Here is a 26,407-nt window from a genome sequence, read left to right on the forward strand (position 1 = left end):
GAAGAAGGCTGGGGTGGGGGTCGGCCGTAAACACAGAGGTATGGTTGGAAAATCACCGTATTACAGGAAGGAAGAGGTCCTTTGGGAGGCTCTGAATCTATTCTCTAACAGGACCCAACTATTACAGTAATTAGAAAGCAGAAGAGGTTAAAATGAGACTGAAAGCTTCATCTGTAAATAAATACCACAGGATAGGTGCTATATAGAAATCTTACATTTCATGCTATCTGAAAATCATTTATTCAACAACAAAACTAGAGGTTAATTACTTTATTATTGAATTATATTGTAAAGTCTACATCTACGAATTAATAAATGCTTTGCATTTACATCAAGGACACATTTACTCTAGTGGAATAAAACAGACACAGACAAAAGACCAAGTACACGTTTGTTCAAAATAAAAAATGGCATGTTTTACCTGGTCCTACTTTTGCTATACTGGACCATACTTTCCGATTCCAGACTGACCTTACATATACGTGAAGTCTGATTTATACCCCTACATTTTTTAAACATCAAATGGGGCTTCTCACAATTTTTAATTATAAACAAGAGATTGAAAGCAATATGAGAAGCTATGTCTGAAAAGAAAGGAAGGATGATGGCTGTCACCGTAAGGTGAGAAAGTTGAGTAAACCATGCCCCTGTGCTCATCTCAAGAGACACTTTGACTATGAGAGGCAAGCACTTCAGATCAAAGTCAGCTCCCCACATGCCCTTAAAGACCAGACCTACATGTTCTGGTCGCAATGGCAAAAGTATACTTAAAATGTCTACGAAATATCTAAAAGCTAAATACAGTAAATGTTAAGTCAAAATTGTGTGCTGGTCTAAATATTCATATTCGGCTTCCTCCTTTGTAAAAATTAAAAATGTCTTTACATTTTGGATGTTATTAAAAATAATTTACATTCTTAGTGTGCTTTACGGTCAATGACGGTAAAACTGCAATTTAAATGATTTAGTTAAGAATGTTTATGCTTTACTTGATTTTTACTAAAATTTTAAATTGACTGCAACTTCATCTAAGTCATACATGAGGTAAATTTCAGCTTAAAAAAAAAAAAAGACAACTGTAAGGATATCGTTAATCATTTCAGGACTACACAAAACCATAATGCCCACCTTATTTGAAATTAAAAATTAAGCATTAGCTACTACACATGTGATTTAAAAGCAAGTCAGTTATACTTTTAAATCAAATTACATAGGGAATTATATGTCTAAAACAAACAAAAACCTCAACACCCGGCTCAACCCCAAACAAAACAAAACAAAACAAAAATCCCTGGGTTGAAAATTTTTTTTTGGTTAAAATAAGACAATAAAATCCAACCGAAACAGAGGGGACCAATGTTTAGTTTCTAACTTCTAAACAAATACCCCCACACTTATTTACCTAAAGAATATTTTGATATGTTGGATTGATGGGATAAATGCTTTGCTGTAAATAAAAAGCACAGGATCCCAACAGGAGCCTTAGAGTTAGCTAACAGCTCTCTCAAACATGTGCAGGCAGCTAAAGGTCCCCTAAAGCAGGTAGGGACCTTCTGTTACTCTACAAGATCCCTGTGGAAAACCAAGTGTACTTAATGGTTTTAATGAAGTAGGACTTTCATGATATGACAAATACTCTAGCGAGCAGTGTGGCAGGGCTGCGCCAGCGGCACCACACGACCGGAGTCACAGAAGAGCTTATTGCTGTACCTTCCATGGACAAACCGCTGAGGACAGGAAGCACAACTGTGTGACCGTTTCTCATACTGAACTTCATTCACATTTGTAACGTTTTTACTCAGCAGAGAATAAGTCATAAATCTTTTCTGTAAGAATTCCAAGTATTTAATGTGTAGCTTCACATTACATCACCATGTTTTGCCTTATTTTTCAAATACACAAAACAATGCATTTTCCCCAAAAGTGAAATAAGATGTCCACGTTAAAAAAATAAAGCCTACAAAAAAGTTCTGGAGCTAAAAAAATTATTCATATGGCACAATGTGATCTCCAAAGTCCAAAATATTGAAATGAGATCATGTAAGCATCCTGCTTGCTTTTCAATGCAGCACTAACTTTACTGAGGTGACATCACGATATAGTTCTTCAGTCAACAGTGGACACAAATGTTGTTCTACAGTTATTAAAAACAGGAGATCAAGTTCAATGTGCCGAAATGATTTCCTCAGTTGGATATTTTAGCATCTTGAAGAAACTTAGTGAAGGGATTTCCTTGGTTTGTTTCCATAGCTTGATAGACCAAAAACAAAAAAACCGCCACAAGGGCAAACAGCAACATTTTTATCCACATGGGAACGGAACGCCCCTTCTTTGTCTTTTCCGACTTGACGTCTGCCAAGGGAGTGTACTTAGGGACGTATTTAGATGAGAACGACTCTTCCATCCTGAAGTCACTGAGCTCCAGCGGTCGGCCTGCAGCACCTTTGATTGGTCTGCGGCAGCTAGCACTGTTCAAAGTGAAAGAGAGAATTCCAGATGATTCAAGTCAACAACAAAATCTTAGTGTGACTTCTAAGCACACTGCAAAAAGCAGCAGCAGAAAACTGACAACCAGAAGCAGGGGATCTACTGATCACATGCTGCCCAGTCTTTGCTCTTGTTCTGTGGTGGAGCTGGGAGGTTAAGCTGGGGCCTCACATGCTAGGTGGGCGTTCTTATTACAGAGCTATAGCCCCAGCTAGGTATTTATCTTAAAAATTAGTTTCGGGCTGGAGAGATGGCTCAGCTGTTTAAAGAATAGGTTCACAACCAAAAAGCTAAGGGTTTGGTTCCCAGCACCCACAGCTCTCTCCAGCTACCTGCCCACACAAAACATGAAAAAGGTGAAAGCAGAAGGATCAGGGGTTCAAGGTTATCCTCAGCTACACAGAGAGTCCAAGGACAACCTAGACTATGAGACCAGGCAGGGCTAGGACAACAGCTTGGTCAACAAAGTGCTTGCTGTAACATGAGGGCCTGAGTTCAATCCTCAGCATACATGAGCATGTGTGTACATTCTTGGCTTAGCCAAAGAAGCATTCACTCCTTGTCTACCAAGTTTGACATCCTGAATTCAATCCTCAGAACCCAGGGTGAACTCCCAACTGACACATTACTCACTAAGAAGTTGGACAAGGCAGAAAGGTATACCTCAGGAGAGGCAGAAGACAGAAGGATTGCTGGGGGCTTGTTGCCCCCATCAATCTAGCTGAACTGTTAGGCTTCTGGTTTAGTGAGAAACCGTGTCTCAAAATGTAAGAAGGGGCCCTGGAGATGGCTCAGTGAATCAGTGGATGAACCCTTCTGGGCACGTCAACAAACATCAGGTCCAGACAGAGACGCTGTCTCCAAAATAGTAAGTGGGGAGTAATGGACGAAGTCACACTGACACCCAGTGTCTATCTCTGGTTTTCACAAGTAAACATGAACACCCAAAATAAACAAACTCAAAAATAAACAAAGGAGCGTGTAGCAGAGAGCTTGCTGTATGTATGGGGCCCTGACCCCAAGCACTACCAAACCCTGTCCCCACTTTGTCCCCAAAAGAGTTATACGTGATAAAAATAAATTTTGAGTGACTTAATTTTCATAGATGTGAACCAACTGATTCTGAGAACAAAGCTACAACAATGTTGTGGTCAAGAACTGAAAGTTCCCCAGAAAGTACTTTTACTCGATTTAATCTACCCACATACCTAATTCCTGTTGGAGTAGATGCTTCATAGGGGAACATTTCCTTAAGAATATCTCTTTCTACTCTTCTTTCCTCTGTTTTTTCTCCCACCTAGTAAAAAACAAACAAACAAACACAAGTTAAAATTTAGTGTAAATATGCAATAATTCAAATACTTTAATCATCTTTAGGGGAACAAAATACCCTCCTCTGGCCTAGTCTTGATATCACCTAGGTATTCAGAAGCCTCCAAGACGCTTCACATTCCATCACTGGGATAGTATATTAATGAGACCATTAGAGGGAAATACCCCGCAGCCCAACAAGGCGTGTGAACTCCCGCAAGGAATGCCCTTGTTTAGCATTAAAGACTGCACTGTTTCTTCCTGTTAGGAACCCGGGATGGGTAAAGGATTAAATATAGAAGATATCTAATTAATGTAGGCCTCTGTCTTGTTTTAAAAGTCAATTAAACCATTCCAGCTTTTAAAAAATTGCTTAAGCCATGCAGCCAGCATTTTAAAGATTGGTTATACAGGAGTCTACCACACAAAGGTACTTGAAGGTCTTTTCAACAAAAGGGCAGCTTCCCTCACAGCCCAAGTAGCATTTTAAACTTGGATCCATGACAGAAAAAGCCTATTACAAGCAGCACACCAACTCCCCTGCAACCAGGAACTGAAGAGCCACACAGCAGCAGGAATATAGTATTATTAGTATGCCATACTGTATTAGTCTCTATTTTCACAACTAAATTTGTCTTTAAACCATATGTGCACATACACACACACACACATATATATATATATACACACATAAACATCCCAGTAAAGTTCTGTCTCCTCCCACTTAAAAACAAAACAAAACTCTGAAAGATAAAGACAGCATTGGGCTAAATTGTATCCATTTACTTCAGCTCTTGTCAATGGTTTCTTTGGTGTTCTTCTGGTTATGTCTGAGAATTCAGTGATTGGCAGAATAGAAGATGCATGCTTGAAATTTCCAGTCAACCTATTGGCCACCTGCCAAGATTCAAATTATTTAGACTCAGAATTATCCAAATATAGCAAAGACGCTTAAAATGAAAAAAAAAAAAAAAAAAAAAAGATATTTACTTCTGTAATATTTGATTTTCCCCTAATAAAAATTTAGGTAGTGGGATCTAGAAACACATTCACATGAAACCTTAGAATTCTTCAAATATTTAGTAAAAAATTATCCTCATGGTATTTAGGGTTCTTATATAATTAATTAAATTTATTTGTAAAATGGCTACATTCAAATATTCAAAAATCCAGAAACTTGGAGAAAATTAGTTAAAAATGTAGTATAAATTTTCCATTTGCCAAAATTCACCACCTCCCAAATTCCAACTAAGGGGTAATTACAAAGAACAGCACTTAGATAGTTTATAAAACATATTTACTAAGGATTCGTTGCTTGAAGCCTTTATAGTTTCAGCTATGGGAGTACTCTCTGAAATTACTGCACCATCTATACGAAAATGCTGTGAAGTTTCCACCTGTTAGTTTGAAAACAGAACAAAAACAATCAGTGTGAGCAATCACTGAGGCCCTACCAATCTGCAAACCCGACTCAGCGGCAGCCCTGCGTCACCCTTTTCCTTGGAGTTCTTCTCGACCCTCTCGTGGACTCCCTAGTTAATGCCTGCAGAGGTCCGCCTTTTGAAGATCCACTTGTCCATTCAGTCTCAGTTACTCCAGCTTGAGAATAGCTCTAGTCAAGCATCAACACGTTAAAAAGTCATATCCTAACACAACCCCCTGGACAATGACCATTTTTAGCACACCAAGAGAAACCAAGAACTCTCTAGACGTCAGCAATTACCAGCAATGCTACACCCTCAAAATATTTCTAACTAAAGGTACTGATTTTGCTGCCTTGTAATCAATCACCAGAAAGTAAAGGACAATAAAATACACTAAAGTCTGCTGAGAGTATTAACAGCTCACACTGGTTTCTCCTGTGACATACTGCTTGGTAACTGACCTATCACTAAAGCGGTATCTCTGTCTTTAAACAAAAAGGAGATGGATCATGATTTATATACATGTCATTTGCTATGATTTGTTTCCAGGAAGGAAGAAGGAAGGAAGAGAATTAGAAAGAAACCACTTTTGATAGCAGTAGCTTAGTGTTAGAGCCCCTGTTTACTATGTGTGAGGTCCTGGGTTCTATTCCCAGCAAGGGAAAAAAAAAATTAGAGAAAAAGCAAACAACAAACCTCTATGGCTGTTCATCAATCAGACATTCTTTCCATGTGGTTTAATTATTTTAGTAGAATCTGTCAAACTGTAATTGTACTCTCCCCTTCCTACAGAAAGCAGACAGCGGTTGCCTTCCAAGCCCAGATTAATTTTTCTCTGGGAGGAAACAACTGACTTCCCCCTCATTTAAACAGTGCTTTAGTAGCCAAGTGCAGTGGTACAACACGTGTTACCTTAGCTTCAGGGAAGCAGAAACAAGAGAACTGCCTGCCACAAGTTCTAGGATAGCCTAGGGTACATACTGAGACTGACTTTATTAAAAATAAAAAAGCCACCTAGGGATAGGGACATAGCTTGTATCGAGTATGCAGTGCCATGTTTGGTCACTAGCCCTGCACCACACCACACCTAAAACCAAAAAACCCCATCACTGCAACAAAAAACCCTTAGGTCTTATAGACTGGCTCCCCTCCACTCACTCAGTCCTGCGTGTGCAGCTGTTTTCATGGACATCAACATGAGCCTTACACGGGTGTCAGTCAGTACTTACTGAGCTTCGTCTCACTCTGACCCTGTGATAAGCATGCCGATTTGCTAGTGGTGGGCACCACCACTCAAACTCTACAGCGGCACAAACAGTCCCCAAGCCAATCTCATGTTTATTTGGACTGATAAGAGTTTTTGTTTGTCTGTTTTTATGTTTTTAGAGACAGTGTTTCTCTATGCAGCTTTGGCTGTCCTGGAACTCACTCTGTAGACCAGGCTGGCCCTGAACTCATAGAAATTGACCTGTTTGTCTCCTGAGTGCTAGGATTAAAGGCATGTGCTACCACTGGCCAGCAAGAGTTTATTTTTTAAAGAAATCTATTTTAATTGTATGTGTATGTCTGTACACATACACATCAGAGGCTATTAGGAGGGTCCCCTGGAGCAGGAGATACAAGCAGCTGTGAGTCATGATGTGGGTCTGAGAATCTGACTCAGGTCCTTGCGAGAGCTCTTAAGCTCTAAGTCATCTCTCCAGCACCAGCATCCTGAGTTCTGACTGAAATCTGACTCTCAGGGCTCCTTATTCTGCTATTAGGAAATCTCTGCTGAATGTAAAATTAATGTCAGACACATTATGTAAATCAAACACTATGCCAACAAAATGAATTCTTTTTTTTTTTTTTTCCCTTTCTGAGACAGGGTTTCTCTGTGTAGCCCTGGCTGTCCTGGAACTCACTCTGTAGACCAGGCTGGCCTCGAACTCAGAAATCCACCTGTCTCTGCCTCCCAAGTGCTGGGATTAAAGGCATGCGCCACCAGCGCCCGGCAATAAATTCTTATCAACAGTCAAATGCCCAAAGACACAGCATCAATCTGTGCTCTCCATCCTGGTGACACACACTTGTCACTCCTGCCCTGGCCTCCAGCTCCTAATTCTCCTGTGCCTGCCCTGCAGTGCTGCAGCTACAAGCACACACCGCCACTCACAGCAACTGACTTTGAGAATGTAAATAGAAATTAGTAAGACTATCATTCAATGGCAGATTTTGGAAAGAGGCACCAATCACACAGAGGACTATCTCACAAGCATGTATGCAATGTGAGTGTTCTATGCTTTGAGGCCAAGTAAGAGTCACAGTTCCACCTATCATCAGCAAGACATTCCCCGACTTATCTTGGGGACAAATAAAAGAAACCAATCTTTTCTCACTGAATTCTAAGAAGCTACTAAGTGAGGAATAAGTCAGAAGACATTAAATAACTGAGACACATGAGAATACAGCAGCCGGCTATTAAATCCAAACAAAACCTAAGCTCTGACAAACAAAACCCCCCACACTAAACTACTTTACAGTAAGATATAAACACTCTTGCGTGGCGGTGCACACTTGTAAACCACAGGATGCTGAGCCACTAGGATGAGGAGCCTGAGGCTAGCCTGAGCTGCATAAGGAGCCTTTCTCAAAGTAGGTACACAGCATGTAAGAGTTCCTAGATTTGATTCACAGGACAGAGGGAGGGAGGGGAGAAAGAACATGTAAACATGGAACAAAAGCTGAATTACTCCGAAGTGTTCACTACACACACTTAAATACTACAATAGAGGACTGTGACATAAAGACATTTGCGCAGGGCAGTGGTGGCGCACGCCTTTAATCCCAGCACTTGGGAGGCAGAGGCAGGTGGATTTTTGAGTTTGAGGCCAGCCTGGTCTACAGAGTGAGTTCTAGGACAGCCAGGGCTACACAGAGAAACCCTGTCTCGAAAAACCAAAGACATTTGGTAAGACAGTTGCAGAAACTGGAAAGCACTTTCACTTACACATCAACAAACTGACAGAGACGAAATGCTACGAGCAGAAGGCTGCTTGTCTTGGCATAAAGGGCTCATAGTGAAAACAACTCACACATGCATCAAAAGCAAAGTAGCTGAATAAAGTACAGCACATCCACAAATCTCACTATGCGGATGCAGCTGTACTAGGAATGGGACAAGGGATAGTATTTTGATTTGGCAGTGAACTCTAGACCAGATCAAAGGAGGGAATGTTTGATGCAAAGGGCAGAGGAGCAAGTATAAACAATCTATGCAGAGTATTCCCTATGTAACGTAACACTCCAGCAGTTCATTAAACTGCCTAAAAAAGTAAATATTTTAAGCACAGTATTTTACTTTATAACCTAGTAATATAAATGAAAAATACATGGATTGCATTTAGCAGCCTTAGTGTTATTTTGAAACATGTAAAATGTAAGAAAACTTGAATAAAGGACCAAGCTGCTCAGCATGAGACGTACGTGACCCATATTTGTAAGCTTCAAATGTTATCACGTGCTCACAAATTCTCCTCCTTAGGGACAGAGAAAAGAAGGGACACAAAGGAACCAGACTCTAGACCCCATCTATCCAGCTGTGAATGGAGCCCAGGAGAAAAGCGACTGTGTAGCCCGCAGCAAGCAGACTTCGGGTATGACGGGGACTCAAGACTGAATTACAACTGATCAGGAATATAGAAATCATAACGTAAGTCGGGCAGAGGTGGCTCACGCCTTTAAACCCGGTGCTCAGGAGATAAGAGGCAGAGGCAGGTGGATCACTGTAAGTTGAGGCTAGCCAGTTCTACAGAGTAAATTCCAGGACAGCCAAGACTATATAGAGAAATCTTGTCTCAAAAATAAAACAAAACAAAAACATAGCATAAAGTTAATTATCCAGTGTGGTTGTCATCCCAGAATTTGGATCGGTGAGTTTGAGGCTAGCCTGGTCTACAGAGCAAGTTCTAGGACAGCCAAGGCTACACAAAGAAACTCTATCTCAAATTCGGCCCACAAGGGTATTTTTTCCTAGTTGTTTTGTATAAAATTAACTTTAAGGCAGCTACACAACTCAGCAAGGGAAGTTTCTCATAAAGTAATTAGCTATGGATATCAAATAACATGACTGAGAAAAGTCATCATTTTGTAACTTGAAATAAAATTATGGATTTAGGCAATATTATCCACAGCGGTTAACCTTTAACTGAAAAGACCAATATCTGAACTATTAATTAATTTTAATATTTTTGAAGGAAATTCATGTTTCCTGAAATGATCAATAGGAAAACTACAACATCGTTTATGAAGTATTCTTGTCAAATAAACTGAATCCAAATCCAGAGCAACCCATTAGGTCTATGTTGTCCAATATAGTAATCACCAGCTACATCTATTTAAATAGAGCCTACAGTCCAACGACAACAGTTAAAAATGGCTACTCCACAACTGACATTTTTATTGTGACTACCAAAGAAAAAAAGTCTCTGCACTGCCACATGAGATCTAGTCCCCGGTCTGCCATATTACACAAGATATCAAAAAACACTTGAAAACTACCTGCCACTTCCAGAAAGTAGGAAATACTGACATGGTCAACAATGGTCGCCAAATGGAGGACGGAGAAACAGCCATGGTGGGAATTAATATAGACTTATTGCTTGTTCAGGCTCAATTTAATTATGCAATAAACCATTTTTGGCCAGGATCGGTGGTACACCCCTGTAATCTTAGCATTTGGGAGGTGCAGGCAGGAGGGCCAGGAGTACACAGACCCTGCCTCTCCCCTCGGATCACAGGAAAGGAGGGAAGCAGAAAGTTTTACAAGTTAGAGGCTAGCCTGGTCAGGCAGCCCAGGGATTCACTGTGAAACACTGTTGCAAAAACACCACAGAAACCAGAGGCAGACAGAACACGGAAAAGACAGATTAAATTACAAAGTAACACATTTTTAAGTTACAGAATAAAGCCAAGGAAAAGAAGCTAGGAGCCTAAATCAGAGCTAGTAATTTTCCTCTGTAAAACAACGTATTAATAATGCCTTATGCTTATTCTCCCTCCAGTTTCCTTTTGAAAACTCTACCTATCCCATCCCCCAAAGAGGAAACTGTCATCTTAACTAATGAACCATTCTAGCTTCCAAGTGTCAACAAGAAGCTACAGATAATCAAAGTAAATCCAATTGAGAAATCTAGACACAAAGACAAATATAAAACTTTCCCAACTTTTCAAAGAAGCTGCATCAAACAAAACAAACGGTGCATTTTATTTTCTAAAATAACCCTCTCAAGAGGAAGCATGAGGGTGGAACACTGGCGTAGCATACTTGACACCCCAGGTTCAAAACTGTTGTGCCCAAATTTCAAACAGGCTGCTTGACGAGTTATGCTCAGCCCAATAAACACCGGAGGCTATGCTGAGGACACACCTCACAAAGGATGTGGCCCGCACCACTCATCCATGAAACCGCGTCTGTGGAGGGAGCAGCTGCACTGTGTGCGCCTACTGTTTATCAAAGGTCAAGACTCGAGATGGATGCTACTGGTCGGATGACACAACTGGACACGGGGATCGTAAAATGACAGATACCTGATTGTGCTCAGTCCTCCTCTGCTTGAGTGTCACTGGCGTCTTTGCTCTGCCCTTGAGTGGCTCTCTCTTCTCAAGCTTGAGCTCTATTTTAGAGTCTGGAAATAACATTGAAGAAACCATTATGCGCTGGAATGCTGAAGTTACGTTTTACTAACATTACTTCGGAACCCCGGTTGTAGGTACATGAGCACACTCGACAATCTTTTTATTATCATTAACAGAGAAAAACTGTCTAGTAAGATTTATCTTAAACCCTTTTATAGAAAACAGAACAGCCCAGACGCTTTTATAATCTTAAGTCTTTTTTTTTTTATATCCTGTACCACTGTTTAATCTGGTTACTTCTTCCTACTTACTCTTTTCCATTATTCCCACCCCTAGAATGGGATTTTAACTAGGATTAGAGAGGTTTCAAACTGCGCCTAGGGAGGTGTTTCACTAAAAACCAATGCAAATGTGGAAGTGACTATTGTTTTGTCCTTGTAATACATTTCTGCTGTATAACAAGGGCTACCTACTAAAATATCACGAAAAGGGTAATTTTAAAAATGAAAAAGATTGTGTGGCACCAATCATTTAATAATTAATGGTAACTTCCAATGATGTGACTGTAATGCTTTAATGCTAATAAAGTCTGCCCTTAGAGGCTGTAGTTCAGTAAAGACCAAATATGTTTGGGGTGCTAGGCTCAATCCCTAGCACCAAAATAATAAACAAAATTATTAAGTCTCTTACAGTTAGTAATCCAATAGCATATATAAATAAAAAAATAAAAAAGGTGAGTATTCTAATTTTTTAACCTTGGTTTTATCATAATTCGAAATGCAAATTTAAGCAGCACTTCCCAGCAGCCATGGTAGCAATCTGTAACCCCAGCATTGGGGCTACAGGCACAGGAGGAGCTCCTGTTCAAGTTAGCATGTGCTACATAGTGAGACTGTCTCAAAACAAAAAGGAACTTCTCTACTTTTGTGGCCATTTACCATAGAAAGGCAGGTCTAGAAACTGGCTTTCTTAGCAAAGAAACAAGAATAGAATCAATTCTTAAAGCTTAATTTTATACAAGCTTAATGTAGCCATGTTTCAAACTGATCAAGAGAGCTCTGTGCCTTGCTGGCCTTCTAATCTAACCCTAGTAGACCACATACACCTGCCATTCTCCCTCCCCCAAGATAGTGGTTGTAACCAAAATAGTTCAAACAGGTCAATTAAGACCAAGCAACCAAGCATACCCAACGCTGTCACCAGATCTAAGAACGTTATCTCTATCCAGCATTCTAAAATCTACTTTTGTTCTTTCTTAAGAAACCTTAGACAGCACAGAGCAAAATAAGTACATAAATAAATAAATATTATCAAGCAAAAACTGATTAGACAAATAAGCTATGTGGTTACAAATTAAGTTCTTGTTCAAATGTAGATTTTAACAGCCAATTAAATACACAGTCCTCAAACAGTGAAAAGGACATGTGACAACTATAATATTTTTAGTCACTACTGGAGTATTTCAATGGAAACGGGAAAGGCATGTTCATCCACATTGTTCAAACTCCAAGAATAAAGCACACATAAAACATGTTTCTGGAGACCACACAAAACTGTTCAAATTTAACAACTTTATTGAATTTGTAGAAGCATTCTACAGGAATACATTGCTTTAAAGAAATCACACAGCACTTAACAGGTACATGTATACATGTACATTTTAGAAGACAAGTAACAAAGCTGCAGAGATGGAATGTGTAGTCTTAAGAACATGGGAGCAGCAGACATGTACACCAAGATTGCATTTGATTATGCTTGAGACTATTTTCCATCTCTATAACTAGGATACCTTACCTTACAACCATACAAGTGAAAACAGAGTAATACATTGCTTTATTCAGAAACAGACATTGGGGTATAGTAAAAAATTCTCAAGATTTTTAGAAAATAACTTGGTTTTAGCATCCAGATCGGAAATTTAACTACGTAGGATGTACAAAATACCTTTAAATACACGTAGAAAATAAAAAAGCCCCATCTTTGTAGTGTCTTGTTCATCTAACAAAATAGTCATGTTGAGTGAACATGAGGTATACCAGAATTCTACTTATCACCCCTAGCTGTGTTCCTCAAATGTGGTCCAAGTACTTGTATAACCAGGAATTGTTGGCTACCTCCTCTCTCAGTCATAAAACTGTACACTGCCTTTTCTATTCATTTAGTAAAAATATGCATAAATGTGTTTATATGTACATATAGGTATGCAAGTTTACCTCTTATCATTTGTTTACAAAGTATCTCTCAATTTAAATTCTCATTAAACTTTTTTAAAGTGGCTGTGAACTGAACTCATATGCATGCTAGTCTTACGCACTTACCACTGAGCAGCAGTGCCTTTCCCTTTGATACATGCACACACTTGTCTGTGAATCAATCGGTAAGTCTGTGTACTGGCACTTAAAAGAGTTACACTCATCTAGAATTATGAAATTCGTTGCAGACAGAAGTATGAACAAGAGTGTGAACAGATGTTAAGAGCATGAAGATGCTTAGCTAAGAATTATGGTACAAAGATCACCTGTAAGATGTCTTGCAATGTAATGAGTGGACAACAGAAGGACTTTTAGCCAAACCAATTTATGCAATCAAAGTAAGCAGCAGAAAGCAGAGCAGACTGAAATCCCAAAAGCTGTGAGACTTGGCATGCCTACACACTACACTTCTCAGAAATAAACGCCTGTGAGCAGGAAGGGAAAAGAAACAAACAACAAAACAACAACAAAAACAGTGTTTCAAGTGACTAACCATGTTTACCTCTGACCTACACATAAGGAAGTATGTGAACGGCATACTAAAGTGAGGATTCTACCGATTATTTTAGTTGCTGGAATTCCTTGTAAATCTACAGTGTGTAAAATAGGAAGCTGTAAACTCTTGTAAGGCAAATGTGATCTCTTAAGCTTCAACTGTACTAGGCTTCTATATTTGCAATTATACTCTAACTTGACGAGTGGAATCTTAACACCTTGAAATTAGCTCTATTAGGAGACTAAATTCTTAGGAGTCACAAATTCTCCAAGTCAAAGTTTCTGTCTTTGTTCTAAACCTTATTACTGCTTATTTCCACGCTTTTTAATAACTTTGTGTACTTCCCCTCCAAATAATGTTCCACCTTTAAAGGGGGCAACAGTCAGTTTATTCTTAGAAGCTGGATTAATCTTACAGTCCTTCAACCACAGATACCGCCGGCCCATGGTAGAAGACCCCATGGCACAGGCAGACATCCTCACCTCATCAAATGCAGCATCGCAAAGATAGGAAGCTGCATCATAGGTTCTGTTCAGAATCCCGAGTGCCTGCTGTGCACCACTGGGGTCTGAGTTCATCATCTGTGCAGCCTGACTTATGTCGGCCTGCAGAGACTTAGCTACGAAGGCAGTGTGGGCTGCAATCTGCAATGCTGATGCCGCAGCTTCATAAGATCTACAGAGAGCTAAGTCCACATGTTTATCACAAGACTCAGGGGAGGACACCTGAGTGGCTGCTCGTGGGGTGGCTTCAGAAATAAACCCCAGGATTTCATCATCTACTTTTGGAACTGATAATATCCGAGTTGCCTCGCTGGAGGAAACTGGATACTTGCATGCCAACGAGGGCAGCTGCCTATCAATCTGCTGCCACTCCTCTTCGATGACTTTTAGGATAGACTCGTGGAGAGGAAAAGATGGTTCTGGGGTATCTATTTGATTACGCTGTGGCTGCTTTGACACTTCTATTCCTAAAGTATTAAGAGAATGAGAGACAACACTCTTGGCAAAAGAAGACCTATGTTCGGATCCAGGTGTATTTTGAAATGCCACACAGGGGCCTGAGTCCCCTCCCTTTACTGGCTTCTCACTGAGTCTAGGGACTTTTCGGGGAGGGGACAGGGATTCGGATTCTTGACGGCTGGACTGGCCAAGTCTCTTACATATGTTTTCTACATCCAGTGTGGGTACAGAATTAGAAGTTCCAGGCAAACTGCCGACTCCACCCTGGACTAACAGAGAATTGACATAGTCTCGGATTGCTTGAGCAAGTGGTGGAGAAATGACCTGTGACCTCTCCGACTCTTGCAGTACTTCTCTTTCACTAGAGAAAACTGACTGATCTGAAACACCAGGCTCCTCAGCACGAGATGGCTGAGTTCTACTCTTCCCTCCATGGCAAATATTTTCTACTATGTCCTTACAGTAAGTAGTAGTGGTTTCTCTTATCAGTGAAGGAGAAGCTGCAGCAGAGACCAGCCTGGCAGCAAATTCACGCTGAGAAGATGGTGAAGAACTTTTCTCTACACATCTATCATAGCTAGACTCTGAAGGAATAAATAAACTCCGTCCAGGGGCTAACTTCTGCGCCTGTCCCTTCCCAGGCAAGGCTGTATCAGTACAAGTCTCCCTAGGTGGGTCTCCCTTAGCAGTATGTACTTTCTTAGCTGCCTGCAGTTCAGTCCTGCCCAAAGGAGGACGGGCGGAGATTTCAGGGAAAGAAATACCCTGAAAAAATGCACCAGAGGGAGAAGATGCAAGTTCAGAAAAAGGAACACAATCCCTAGCGGACTTCACTTTCTTGTGTTCTTTCTTCTTTCCTGTAGAGGCAAAAGAGGCAGGAAGTTTAAGCATGACTGGTTTGGGCTGGTCTTATTTGCCTCCTTGCTAAAATAGTGTTGTTGAAGAAAAGGCCCTATACTTCACACTCTCAGCAACTAATCTGGTATATAGTACATAGTGCCTTGGCAGGCATAGCTACACTAAGTACTTACAAAATAAGCAAATTATGAGTTAAAACTTCTTAAGTATGAAATTCTGCATTATTCTAATTTTAAAAAGAAATATTCTTCCTATTCTAGTCCCAAAAATACCTAAAAATCTTTTAAATAACTCATATGCTTATTAATAGAAATGTTATATTTAAATGTTAACACTGCACATTAATTATAAGAAATAAACACATAAACGTAATATGGACCAAAAAACATTAGATGGAACAAAAATGGCACATAGAAGACCCAACCTATCATTTATATAGAATTAAAAAAAATAAAGTAGCATTATCAAATTGATCATTAAATATGAAAATTAGTGAGATAAATACCAAATTAATGTTTTTTTCTGTAGACCTGATAATGGAGAAAGGAGAACTTTGCCTTTACAAAAGTTATCATTTTGAAACAAAAGTTAAATTACGTATATCTGATCAATACTGCTTTAAATGATACCTTTCTCATGGTCAACACTGAGTCAGGAAAAAGCCCCACATGTTTTTAAGAGCATTTAAAATGTTACCTTCGTCATTGTCACTGTATCTGTCAGAGTCGTTACTTCCATTCTGTCTTGTGTTTTCTGCAGAGGAAGAGACTGTTGGAAGAGGAGTAGAGGATCTCGACTCTGTTCCCTGCTCCCTCAGTTTCAACAGCTTTTTCTCATACAGCTTCCTGGTTGTTCCTGTGTTAAGGGAAAAGTTCTATTATATTGGCATGAAATTATCTTTTTAAAAGATTGAAAACAAACAAAAAAATGGTGTGTGTGCAGAGACCAGAGGCACTGGATCCCCTGAAGCTGGAGTTACAGGCCTGTGAGCTGCCCAACGTGGGTTCTCAAAATAATGCCCTGGTCCTCAGCAAAAACAGTACAAGTTTTTCCATCTTTCCAGACCCTACAGAAAACCAGTTTTAAGCAACATGCTTTTTATTTCTAGAGTGATTAAATAATAATACACAATGCACTCTTTTCCAAAATAACTGTTTCTCTGGGATGTTAATACAAGATTATATTTTTTAAAAAAGATTTTATTGTTTATGTGAATGTGTGTTTTGTTGGCACGTAGGTCTGTACACCATGTGCCTGTGTCGGCCAGGACAGTGTTGTATGTCCTGTTACAGACAGTTAGTTTTTAGCCACGTGGTGCTGGGAATCAAACAGATCTTTTGGAAAGAGCAGCTAGTGCTCTTAAGTGCTGAGCCAGCTCTACAGCTCCCCAAAGAGCCTTATATAAACAAATGGAAACCTTCAACAGAAAATGATTACACTTCACAACACGGAGATCAATATGCCTATAAACAGTCACTTAACTATGGGTGTCAAATTCTATAAGTCATACTTTAATATCTTTAATTTCTACTTTACATTAGGTATATATCTTTTCTTAAGTTTTAGATAAGAGGTCTTAAGACTGATACATTAACATGGAATTTAGTACATTTTCATGTAATATGTATTTTTTAGTGTCTCTCAGATCAAAAGATATCAAATGTCTGTTGGTAATTATAACCACAAGTTTGTCTGTGAGTAGCCTGAGAAGTGTACACTTTTAATTCCAACAAATCTGAGTGGCAAAGCTAGGCAGGCTACAGTGAGATCTAGACTGGACAGAGACAAAACCAACTTACCGTTTCCAACTACAGCTGTAACAAAACCCACCCAATCTCCATACTGTGTTCAAATTTTCACATAACCCTGAATTTCTGTGTGGATTTCTCTCAGTCTCGAGGTTACCACCTAAACTCTGTAAGAAAGGCATGATCAACCTGGCAAACACACTGCTACCTAGAAAAGCCAATGACAGATCTAGAGTGTTGAATTCTTGCACACCTTCTGTTTTGTTTGTTCTTTAGACAGACTTAGAACAAAACCCTTAGTGCTAATTAGGAAACGGAGACGATTAGGATCCAAATACTTTACTCATTATTGTCTAGCTCACTGATGCAGATGACTCAGCCAGGTAAGATCCATGAGGCTGACAGAATAGCACAATATCAGCAATTGGTAATTTTACATATTATCTACCAACACTCTAGTTTGAGTTTAGGAAACTAAAGTGTTGATTGGTTAAATAAATAATGACAAATGGTCTCAGAAGATCCAAATTATAACCATTAATAAGAGTAAAACAATGATTTGGGGCTTGCTTCTTGGCAAAGGTACTTGACTTGATCAACTTACCCACAATGGGACCAGGATTCACTCCATATCTCACAAGCTGATCCAGAAGTTCTTCATTAGAGAGCTCTGTCACATCCAGATCATCTTTATCTTCTAGCCTGGGCTTGTCAGTTTTCTTTGTGGCTTTCTGTAGACAAAGTACAATTATCTCCTCTATATGAAAGTAATCATTTACATGACATTCTCTATGCAATCAACAAGGTGACTTATCTCACATTAGCCACAGCAATTTGATTAAACTAAAACCCAGTATCTGGGGCTGGAGACATAGCTCAGCAGTTAAGAGCACTGGCTGTTCATCTAGAGAACCCAGGTTCAATTCCCAGCACCCACACTGCACTCACAACTGTCTGTAGCTCACAACTGTCTGTTCCAAGGGATCCGACACTTTCACAGACATATATGCAGTCAAAACACCAATGTACATAAACTAAAAATGAAAACACTGCTCTTGGGGGTTGAGGGCAGCTCAGTGATAGGGTGGTAATTACCTAACTGAAGAGATAACAACGGCATCTAGTGTCCAAAAGCAAATAAAAGCAAAGTAAAATAAATTAACTTTTGATACATCTAATATAAACCTTACATACTCTTGGGAGTCCTGGAATTAATGCCTGGCCCAATCTGATTCTTCATAGTGTCAGGGATCTGAATGGCCCCCTAAGGCACTGGACACAAGTGGTACATAAACATATACATAGGCAGAACACCCATATTTAAGTCATTAAAAAAGCAAAACACTTCTTAACAGAAACAATGGGGCTGTGAATATAAGTCCATACTGGAGCGTTTGCCTTGCATGCTCTTCCCTTTAAAAAAAAAAAAAAGTAAAAGAAAAGAAACAACGTAAGCCTCTTGAATTTACATCTCCATAATGAAAAACCTTTAAGTGAACAAGAAAAACATTTTGAAGCAGGCAATATGCTTGCATAATATGAACCAGAAAGCTGGGGTCCACCAACAGCCTATTTGATATCAAAATTTAATCTGTAGGGGGAAAAGCTCCAGGAAAATAACACCACCTAATAAATTTAAATTTAATAAGAACCAATATTGGAAAGTAGGTAGTTTGGTGTATACTCTTAACAAAGCAGTACCAAGAAGTACTAACTGTGTGTAATTACCATCTTTAAGGTAGCTTTAACTATGTACATTCAGTCAGTACCTGTGGAGACCACAAGAGGGTATCAGATCCCCTGGAACAAGGAGTTACAGATTGTAAGTATGCTGAGAAGCAAACCTAGGTTCTCTGGAAGGGCAGTCAGCGCTCTTAAAGACTGTAATCCAGGGTGACCTTGTTGAACTCTCAGCAATCCTCCTGCTTTCATCTCCCGAGTTCTAGGACTAGGCATGAGCCAGCATATCCAGCTAAAAAATACTGCCTGGAACAAGTTATGTATCTAGCTGTATTTTATTCTTCTGTACTACTACTCCTCAAGAGTTAGGTCCAGTCTGAGTTGTGGGAAGGAAGGCCTGTCTTAAAACAACCCAAAACAAAACAGGAAGAACCACCCACCCATAGATCATCAACATAGGCCCAGTGGGGCATACCTCCACACAAGGAGCCTGAGAAGAGGATAAGTTCAATGCCAGCTTGAGCTATATAGCAAGAATTTCTCTAAATAAACAAACGAATATGCATGCTTGAAGTTCTGGATTCAACCCCCAGGACAAAACAAGCAGTCTCCCCTGACAGGCCCACCAAAGAATGTCACTATGCTCCACTGGACCCCTAACAGCTAAACCTGCATGCTTAGCATGCTCTAACACAAGATCACCAGCTCCACAAATGTTCACCCCTGTGCCCACTATCTAGGTGATCTTAACACCTAAAAATACTGGCATCAAGACAGATAATTAAAAGCCTAAAAATTCCCCCCTTACACACAAATCGCAGAACCCATCATATGCATCCAAGGTAAAATTCTCTGATGGTAAAACATACGAAACAATCTTATGACTCTATGAAATTAGCCCTAATTTAAAATTATTCATGAAGGTTGGGCATGGTAGAACCTGTGACCAGGGCATGAAAAAAAACCACGAGAATAACTTTTACACAAGCAATCAAAAATGTTCTACATTTTTTCCTGAAATTCAAAATACCTTCCCTATGCTGGACTTTAAAGTGGTAATTTAATTCCTAAATCACAACTCACTTTATTCACGTACTGACTGCCAATATTAGTTTCTTGAGTAGTTGATATCATTGAGTCCAATCAAGACTATACATTTAAAAATATTTAAATAGTGCAGGTGGAGAATACAAACCTATGGCTATGAGACCCACTGAGAGAAAGAAGCCCCACCATGGAGAGATAGGTTGGAGAGAGCATCCATGGGATATAGCAAGTACTGTTTCTCCACCAAGTGCTGGGCATCAAAACTACGCCTGGAGCATCCTAAACTGTCCCTCTCCTCTTAATGTACAGCCTAGCCCCAATAGTAAGTGCTCACAAAAAAAGGCAGGATCTTTCATGTAAGTTGAGCTGGGAAGAGAAAATATGACAGTTTTTAAGGATTAAAAAAGCTAGGGCTGGTGAGATGGCTCAGTGGTTAAGAGCACTGACTGTTCTTCTAGAGGTCATGAGTTCAAATCCCAGCAACCACATGGTGGCTCACAACCATCTGCAATGGTATCTGATCCTTTCTTATGGGGTGTTTGAAGACAGCTACAGTGTACTTACATGTAATGAATGAATAAATAAATAAAACCTTTAAAAAAAAAAAAAAGCTAGATGTGCAGAGCTCAATCTACAGTAAAGAACACATCCGGAGGCTCACTTATAATGTGGGCACTCAGGAGGCTGAGGCAGGACTACACCCCTTGTGAGACTCAATGTCAGAAAGGAAATCAGCACACATCAGGACCTCAAACATGAGAAGGAACAGCACTGGTTCTGTCTTGGGCTCAAGTCTTCCGTGTGGAACCATGAGAGAGTATCATCCCACTATGTGGCAGATGCCTTTCAACTCCTGGTCCTCCAGCCTCCACCAGGTGACCCGGGATGTAGTTTTTACACACAACCAAAAGCTTTGTGGCTTAAGACACTTGGACAAACACTTGGATGATTTAATAGAAAATCTGCCCCATCATGTGCCATTTGAAATGGAAAATATGTTTTAAAGACTTGATAAGGGTCTGGAGAAATGGTTCAGCGGCTAAAAGCACTGGTTGCTCTTCCAGGACTCAGGTTTGATTCTCAGTACCCACAAGGAAGATCAAAACCACCTAACTTTAAAGGATCTGACGCCCTCTCTGGTCCTCTCAGGGAGCACTCATATATGCACGATGAGCCTACATATATGCAGAAAAACATCCATACACACAATTAAAACAGGAACAAGTTGGAGAAAAACAGGTAAGGGAGGGACACACTTCAGCCAAGTATGGGGACCTACGTCTCTAGCACTTGGGAGACAAAAGCAGGCAGATCTCTTTAAGTTCAAGGCCAGCCTATCTACAAAATCGAGTTCTAGGACAGTCAGGGCAGTTACACAGAGAAACTATGCCTCAAAAAAATTTCTTAAACCAACCCAACCAACCAACCAACCAACCAACCAACCAACCCAACCAACCAACCAACCAACCAACCAACCAACCAACCAACCAACCAACACGAGGCTCTTTTATTCATCTAGTGCTCACTAGAAACTGATTCGTGCCAATCTTAAGACCCTTAGGGAAATGAAAGCTCAGGGTAAATGCTTTCCCAACTAAATCCACACATGCACCTGACATAGTTTTCACTCTTGTTCAAGCAATCAGGAAAAAAAAAACCCACATTTTAAAAAAAATTAACTCTAAACACTGTAAACTTTCGAAGAAGCAAACAGCTTGAGGTGTAGTTCCCCGCTAGTACATGCTAAGCAAAGAAGCAGCTTCGAGTTCAATTCCCAGCACCAAAACGAGAGGCAAACTGCGATACCAGTGAACAGCAGCGACACCAATCAAAACATTCACGTGTCTCTCCAAGATTTTAAGTTACACCAAATCAATAGTCTTAACTAATTTTTAATGACTTGAATTCTGTTAACTAAATATAGACCCACACAAAACCCAGCAACAAAACGGTAGACACTGGCGGGAACCTATTTTACATTTCACTGGTCCGAGGCATCAAATTGTACTATTGACACATCAATGCCATAAACTTTTAATTTTTGCTTCCGGATCTTTAGTTCCTCCGGCAAAATCTTACAACGATAAACAAACTCTTAACTAGCTGGGATTCTCCAGTATGTCTTCAAGAACTAACTTTTCCAAACGCACTGTAAGGCGTTCCATTTATAGTACAGCCAACCCACTTAAAGCGGGGCCTGCTGACTGGAAGAATAAGACATACGAGGAAACAAACGGTTCAAAAAGCCCTCCATCAGTAGAGAAAAAAAAAAAACAAAACATAAAAAGGCGGGAATGCCTTTATTTAAAAAAAGGGGGGGGGGACAGAAATGACTATGTCGCAAACTGCCCTCCAGGGAGCGCTCTGACACTGTTGCGAATCACTTCGGTGCCAAAGCGGGAAAACGCTAGAACTTCACCTCGCGTGCTGGGGCCAAGCCTGTGGGGCTTTAGAAAACGGCTCGGAAGGCCGCGTCTACACCCACTCCGGACCGTGCACACGAGCGGGGACCCTGGCGGGGCGCCGGGCCCGAGCAGCAAAGTGGCAAAGCCGCGGCGGCCCGCATCGAGGACTCCCCTCTCCGTGCCCTCCCCGGCAGCTTCGCGATTGGGGCGCCGCCGGCACGGGGACCCCGCGCGGGGGTCAGCCCCGCTGGCGAGCACGCGCGGCGGCCGCCAAACGCCCGTCTCCGTGGCCCCCGACCCGGGGGCGGCGGGGGAGCTCGCCTTACCCTGCCGACGGCGCCGCGACCGCGACCCACGGAGGCCCCGGAGCCGAGCACCGGAGTGGGCTCGCGCTCCTCGTCGCTCGAGAAGTCGGGCGGCCCTTTGCTGTTGGCTCCCGCGGCGAGCGGCGGCCGGTTGCGCGCCGTGAGGTGCTGCAGGTAGAGCTGCACGTACACGTCCTTGCGCTGCTCGCCGGCCGGGAGCGTCACGTTGTTGGCGACCAACTCGCTCTTCAACTTGTCTTTGGTCAGGACCGAAGGGTCCTCTAGGAACTCCGGCATCTCGTCCCCCTCCTCCTCTCCTCCTCGGCCCCTCACGGTCGCCGCCGCTCACGCCGGCGCGCTCTCTCGCTCGCTCACTGGTCCCGGGGGCTGCGCCCGCCGCTTAGGGGGAATCCCTGACCCGGAGCAGCGCCGCGGGCACGGCGCAGAACTCGGACACAAAGCCTAGGCCGGCCCCGCCACAAAAGCCCCCGGCGCACGACTGGTGAGCAAGTGCGGCCAAGCCTGGAGCCCGCAGCGAGCCTAGCCCACACACAAGCTAGTGCGTGGGGTTGGGGAAGAGGGGGGCGAGCTTGTCTCGCGCACGCCCCAAGAACGCGCGCCGCCATTGGCGGGCGCCGGGAGGAAGCGCGGCGCGGATTGGCTGGGCGGCTCGCGCGGGTTCCAGCCGCCGAGGCGCAGGGCGAGAGGTGCAGAAACGCAGTTTAAAAGGCGCTCGGGCGGGAGAGCTCGGGCGCGGGGCCCGCGGTTTCCTCTGCTCTCCACCCTTCCCCTCAGACGCTGATAAGGGATGGGCGGTACTGGGTTTGCGCGCTGTTTTCCTCTCCTGCCCCCTGCACCGGAGGAGCCTCGCACCGGCCTCGGTCGCCTTCGGACGGGCGGGAGTTCTGCGCCAGCTCTTGAGGACCCTTTGCTGGGGCCTGGCTCCCTCCCGGGACACCGAGCCTCCAGAATGGCGGCAGCCTGGCCTTCCCCCGAATGCTGGCCCTGAAGGGGAAGCATGGAATCCAGGCAGGCTGTCGAGCGGGGCGCGCAGGAAGTCAAATCTTTTGTTTGGAATCTAGGGAAAGCCAGACTTCCACCGCTGAAGGTTTCCATGCTGCTTCAATTTGTTACAAAATTGCATTTTAAAGTCTCTCTTTTGCTTCTTACCCTATTACCAAAGGCTTTGGTTTCAATAGTTCCCTGGGGGCTTAAAACAATCCCTTTTTTGTATTTTAAGTAGTCTAGATTGAGACCCGCACCCCACCCCACCTCACCCCCAAACACCCAAGGATCTCCCCATAACTTCATCAAACCTAATGTTTGGTAATGGAACAAAACGAAACGCAACATTTAGAAGCTCCTTAATAGTCAACTTCATATGGCCGTAGTGGTGCATACTAAATTTTTAATTTTAGAGGGAGCCAGGAACCCTTTTGCTATTGATTCAAGTTAGAACTTGATGGAGTCTCAAATATGCCACAGTTCTGTTTTCTAGAATACAATACTGACCACAAGTGTTTCCCATTAGCAAATTACATATATGGACAAACATGATCAGAGTTTATATATGTAAAAAGTTGTGATAAGACATGTAGCTAATAAATGCTCATGAGAACATGTATAATGTTTCAATGTATATACGTTTTTGAACAATGTAAATGTATACCCACACAGGAAATGTTTCAGGATACTTCTCAGGAGAGGAAGTAGCTGACCTCAGATTCAGTGTATCTTTCTTAATCATTTCCTCAGTGTCTAAGCTCTAGATTATGGTGTATAAAAAGTCTTAAATTTTAAACATGAACAAAATTAAAAATATGAACAGAAAAATATTTAAACACTATTTACCTATTTCTGCATGGTTAAATTGGAAGAAACTGAAAAGCATAACCTTCGGTAAAAATGGACCTATAAATTTGAAGATAGGTTTCATTGGGTGTTTTCAAGACAGGGTCGCCCTGTGTAGTCCTGGCTGTCCTAGAGCTCACTATGTAGACCAGACTAGCCTCGGAACTCAGATCTGTCTGCCTCCTCCTCCTTAGTGCAGCAGAGATCAAAGGTGTGTGCATCCACTGTCTGGCAGAACATTATTTTAATGCTAGATTATTTTACTAGAGGGAACTTTATTGTGTTTGTTCCCCCTTTTAAAAACTCAGCATTGTAGGTCCTGAACTATATCAGCACTACGTTGAGCCCAGCACCTGGGAGGCAGAGGCAGAACGCCCCAAGAATGCATGTTGCCATCATCAAAAGCCTGATATTGCAGACTGTTAACCCCAATAAATCCATATGGGATTGTCCTAATGTGTAGTGTATCTTAGTTATTTTTCCAGTAAAAGTCTAAAATTATAACTGGAAAACGTATATAGAACTTACAAAGTCCAGAACTTTCTTCTCTCTGCCAGACAACAGAATCAACAGGTTTATTTTATGGTCATCAAATTAGCAAATTATCTTTGTAATTGAAGAATTTGACTGTGGTCTGCTTGTACTGTAGGAAACAAACATTGCTGTTCTGAAATGGTTCCGTCCAGGGCTAGATTTTTACCAAAGTTGGAGTGCATAGCAGAATTCAGGCTAACTGTTGTCCTGTTGGGTGAGACTCCCCGGGTAGCTAGGTCAATAAAGCAGATCTCTGGAGAAGGAGGTATCAAACTCTGATTTTGTTTTTTTTCCTCCTTTGGGCTTTTGCAGCAGAAAATGTCCAGGGAGTTTAACACTTGGAAACAAAAACACATTCTATTTTCCCCACCATCTGTCCACAAAGACCAAAACCCATATGTAGTAATTCACCTTTTGAATCTGATTTTTTTAAATTTAGATTATTTTATTACTTATATTTTTGAGATAGGGTTTCTCTGTATAGCCTTGACTGTCCTGGGACTCACTCTGTAGACCAGATTGCCCTTGAACTCAAAGAGATCTGACTGCCTCTGCTTCCTAGGGGCTGGGATTAAAGGGTACCATCATCACAACATTTATTCTTATTCTTATTTTGGTTTTTTAGACAGGGATTCTCTGTGTAATCACCCTGGCTGTCCTGGAACTTGTTCTGCAGACCAGGCTGCCCTTGAACTCTTAGCTATCTGCCTGCCCTTGCCTCCTGAGTGCTATTTTTTTGTTGTCGTTGTTTGGTTTTGATATGTTTATTTTTGTGTGTTTTCTTGACATGCGTGGGTATATACAGGTTCCTTAGCACAGGGGTACTAGAATCTCCTGAGACTGGATTCACAGGCAATTGTGAACGGTCTGGTGTGTGTGCTGGGAAGTGAATTTAGATCCTAGAAAAGAAATGCCATCTTAACCACTGAGCCATCTCTTCAGACCTGGAGGTGGTTTTAAACCCAGTAGCATGCCCAACATTCAATCTGTGATTTACAGAAATTGCACTGTGGATGCCTGAAATTGTTCCCTAAGCAAAAACTTCACTTTATCTGTTGAGATGCCTCCCCCCCCACACACACACTTAAAAAAAATTCCTTGGACACTATCAATAGGGGGATTCTTAAAGAAACCAAATTTCTCAGGAGACCTGATTATTGTCATCAGCAGCTATCAAAAATTTTGCTTTTTCTAGACGTTTTCTCACCACATGAAAATTGGAGATGCCCATGGGTATGCTTCCAGAACTTAAGTTTTGTTTTTAACTCTTGTAGAATTCCAAAGTATTGAATATTTCTCTCTCATATTCTATATAAGATAAGGGCTGGAAGTTAGGCTAGTAGATCTATCTGTTCCTAATTATGGCTTCCAAACTTGCCTCTAAAAAGCATATGTTCAGCCCTGGCTGTCCTGGAACTTGATTTATAGACC

General features: G+C 41.5%; 1 protein-coding gene across 5 annotated transcripts; it reads right to left on the bottom strand.

Moving 5' to 3' along the window:
- Positions 1-255: 255 nt before the first annotated feature.
- On the bottom strand, positions 256-23,199 carry Tmpo (thymopoietin). 5 transcript variants are annotated; one of them, XM_028783011.1, is made up of 9 exons: positions 22,613-23,199; positions 17,759-17,885; positions 16,103-16,261; positions 10,791-10,888; positions 5,291-5,410; positions 5,100-5,195; positions 4,585-4,695; positions 3,696-3,784; positions 256-2,468 (listed from the first exon to the last, which is right to left on the bottom strand). In XM_028783011.1, the coding sequence occupies exons 1-9, from the start codon at positions 22,886-22,888 to the stop codon at positions 2,186-2,188; spliced, it is 1,359 nt and encodes a 452-aa protein (XP_028638844.1). In that variant the 5' UTR covers positions 22,889-23,199; the 3' UTR covers positions 256-2,185. The 5 variants fall into 5 exon arrangements, with proteins under 5 accessions (XP_028638844.1, XP_028638845.1, XP_028638847.1 ...); XM_028783012.1 differs by lacking the exon at positions 5,291-5,410; XM_028783014.1 differs by lacking the exons at positions 5,100-5,195; positions 5,291-5,410.
- Positions 23,200-26,407: the final 3,208 nt, after the last annotated feature.

The sequence above is a fragment of the Grammomys surdaster genome, unplaced genomic scaffold, assembly GCF_004785775.1.
Source record: "Grammomys surdaster isolate TR1022 unplaced genomic scaffold, NIH_TR_1.0 958, whole genome shotgun sequence".
NCBI classification, from domain to species: domain Eukaryota; kingdom Metazoa; phylum Chordata; class Mammalia; order Rodentia; family Muridae; genus Grammomys; species Grammomys surdaster.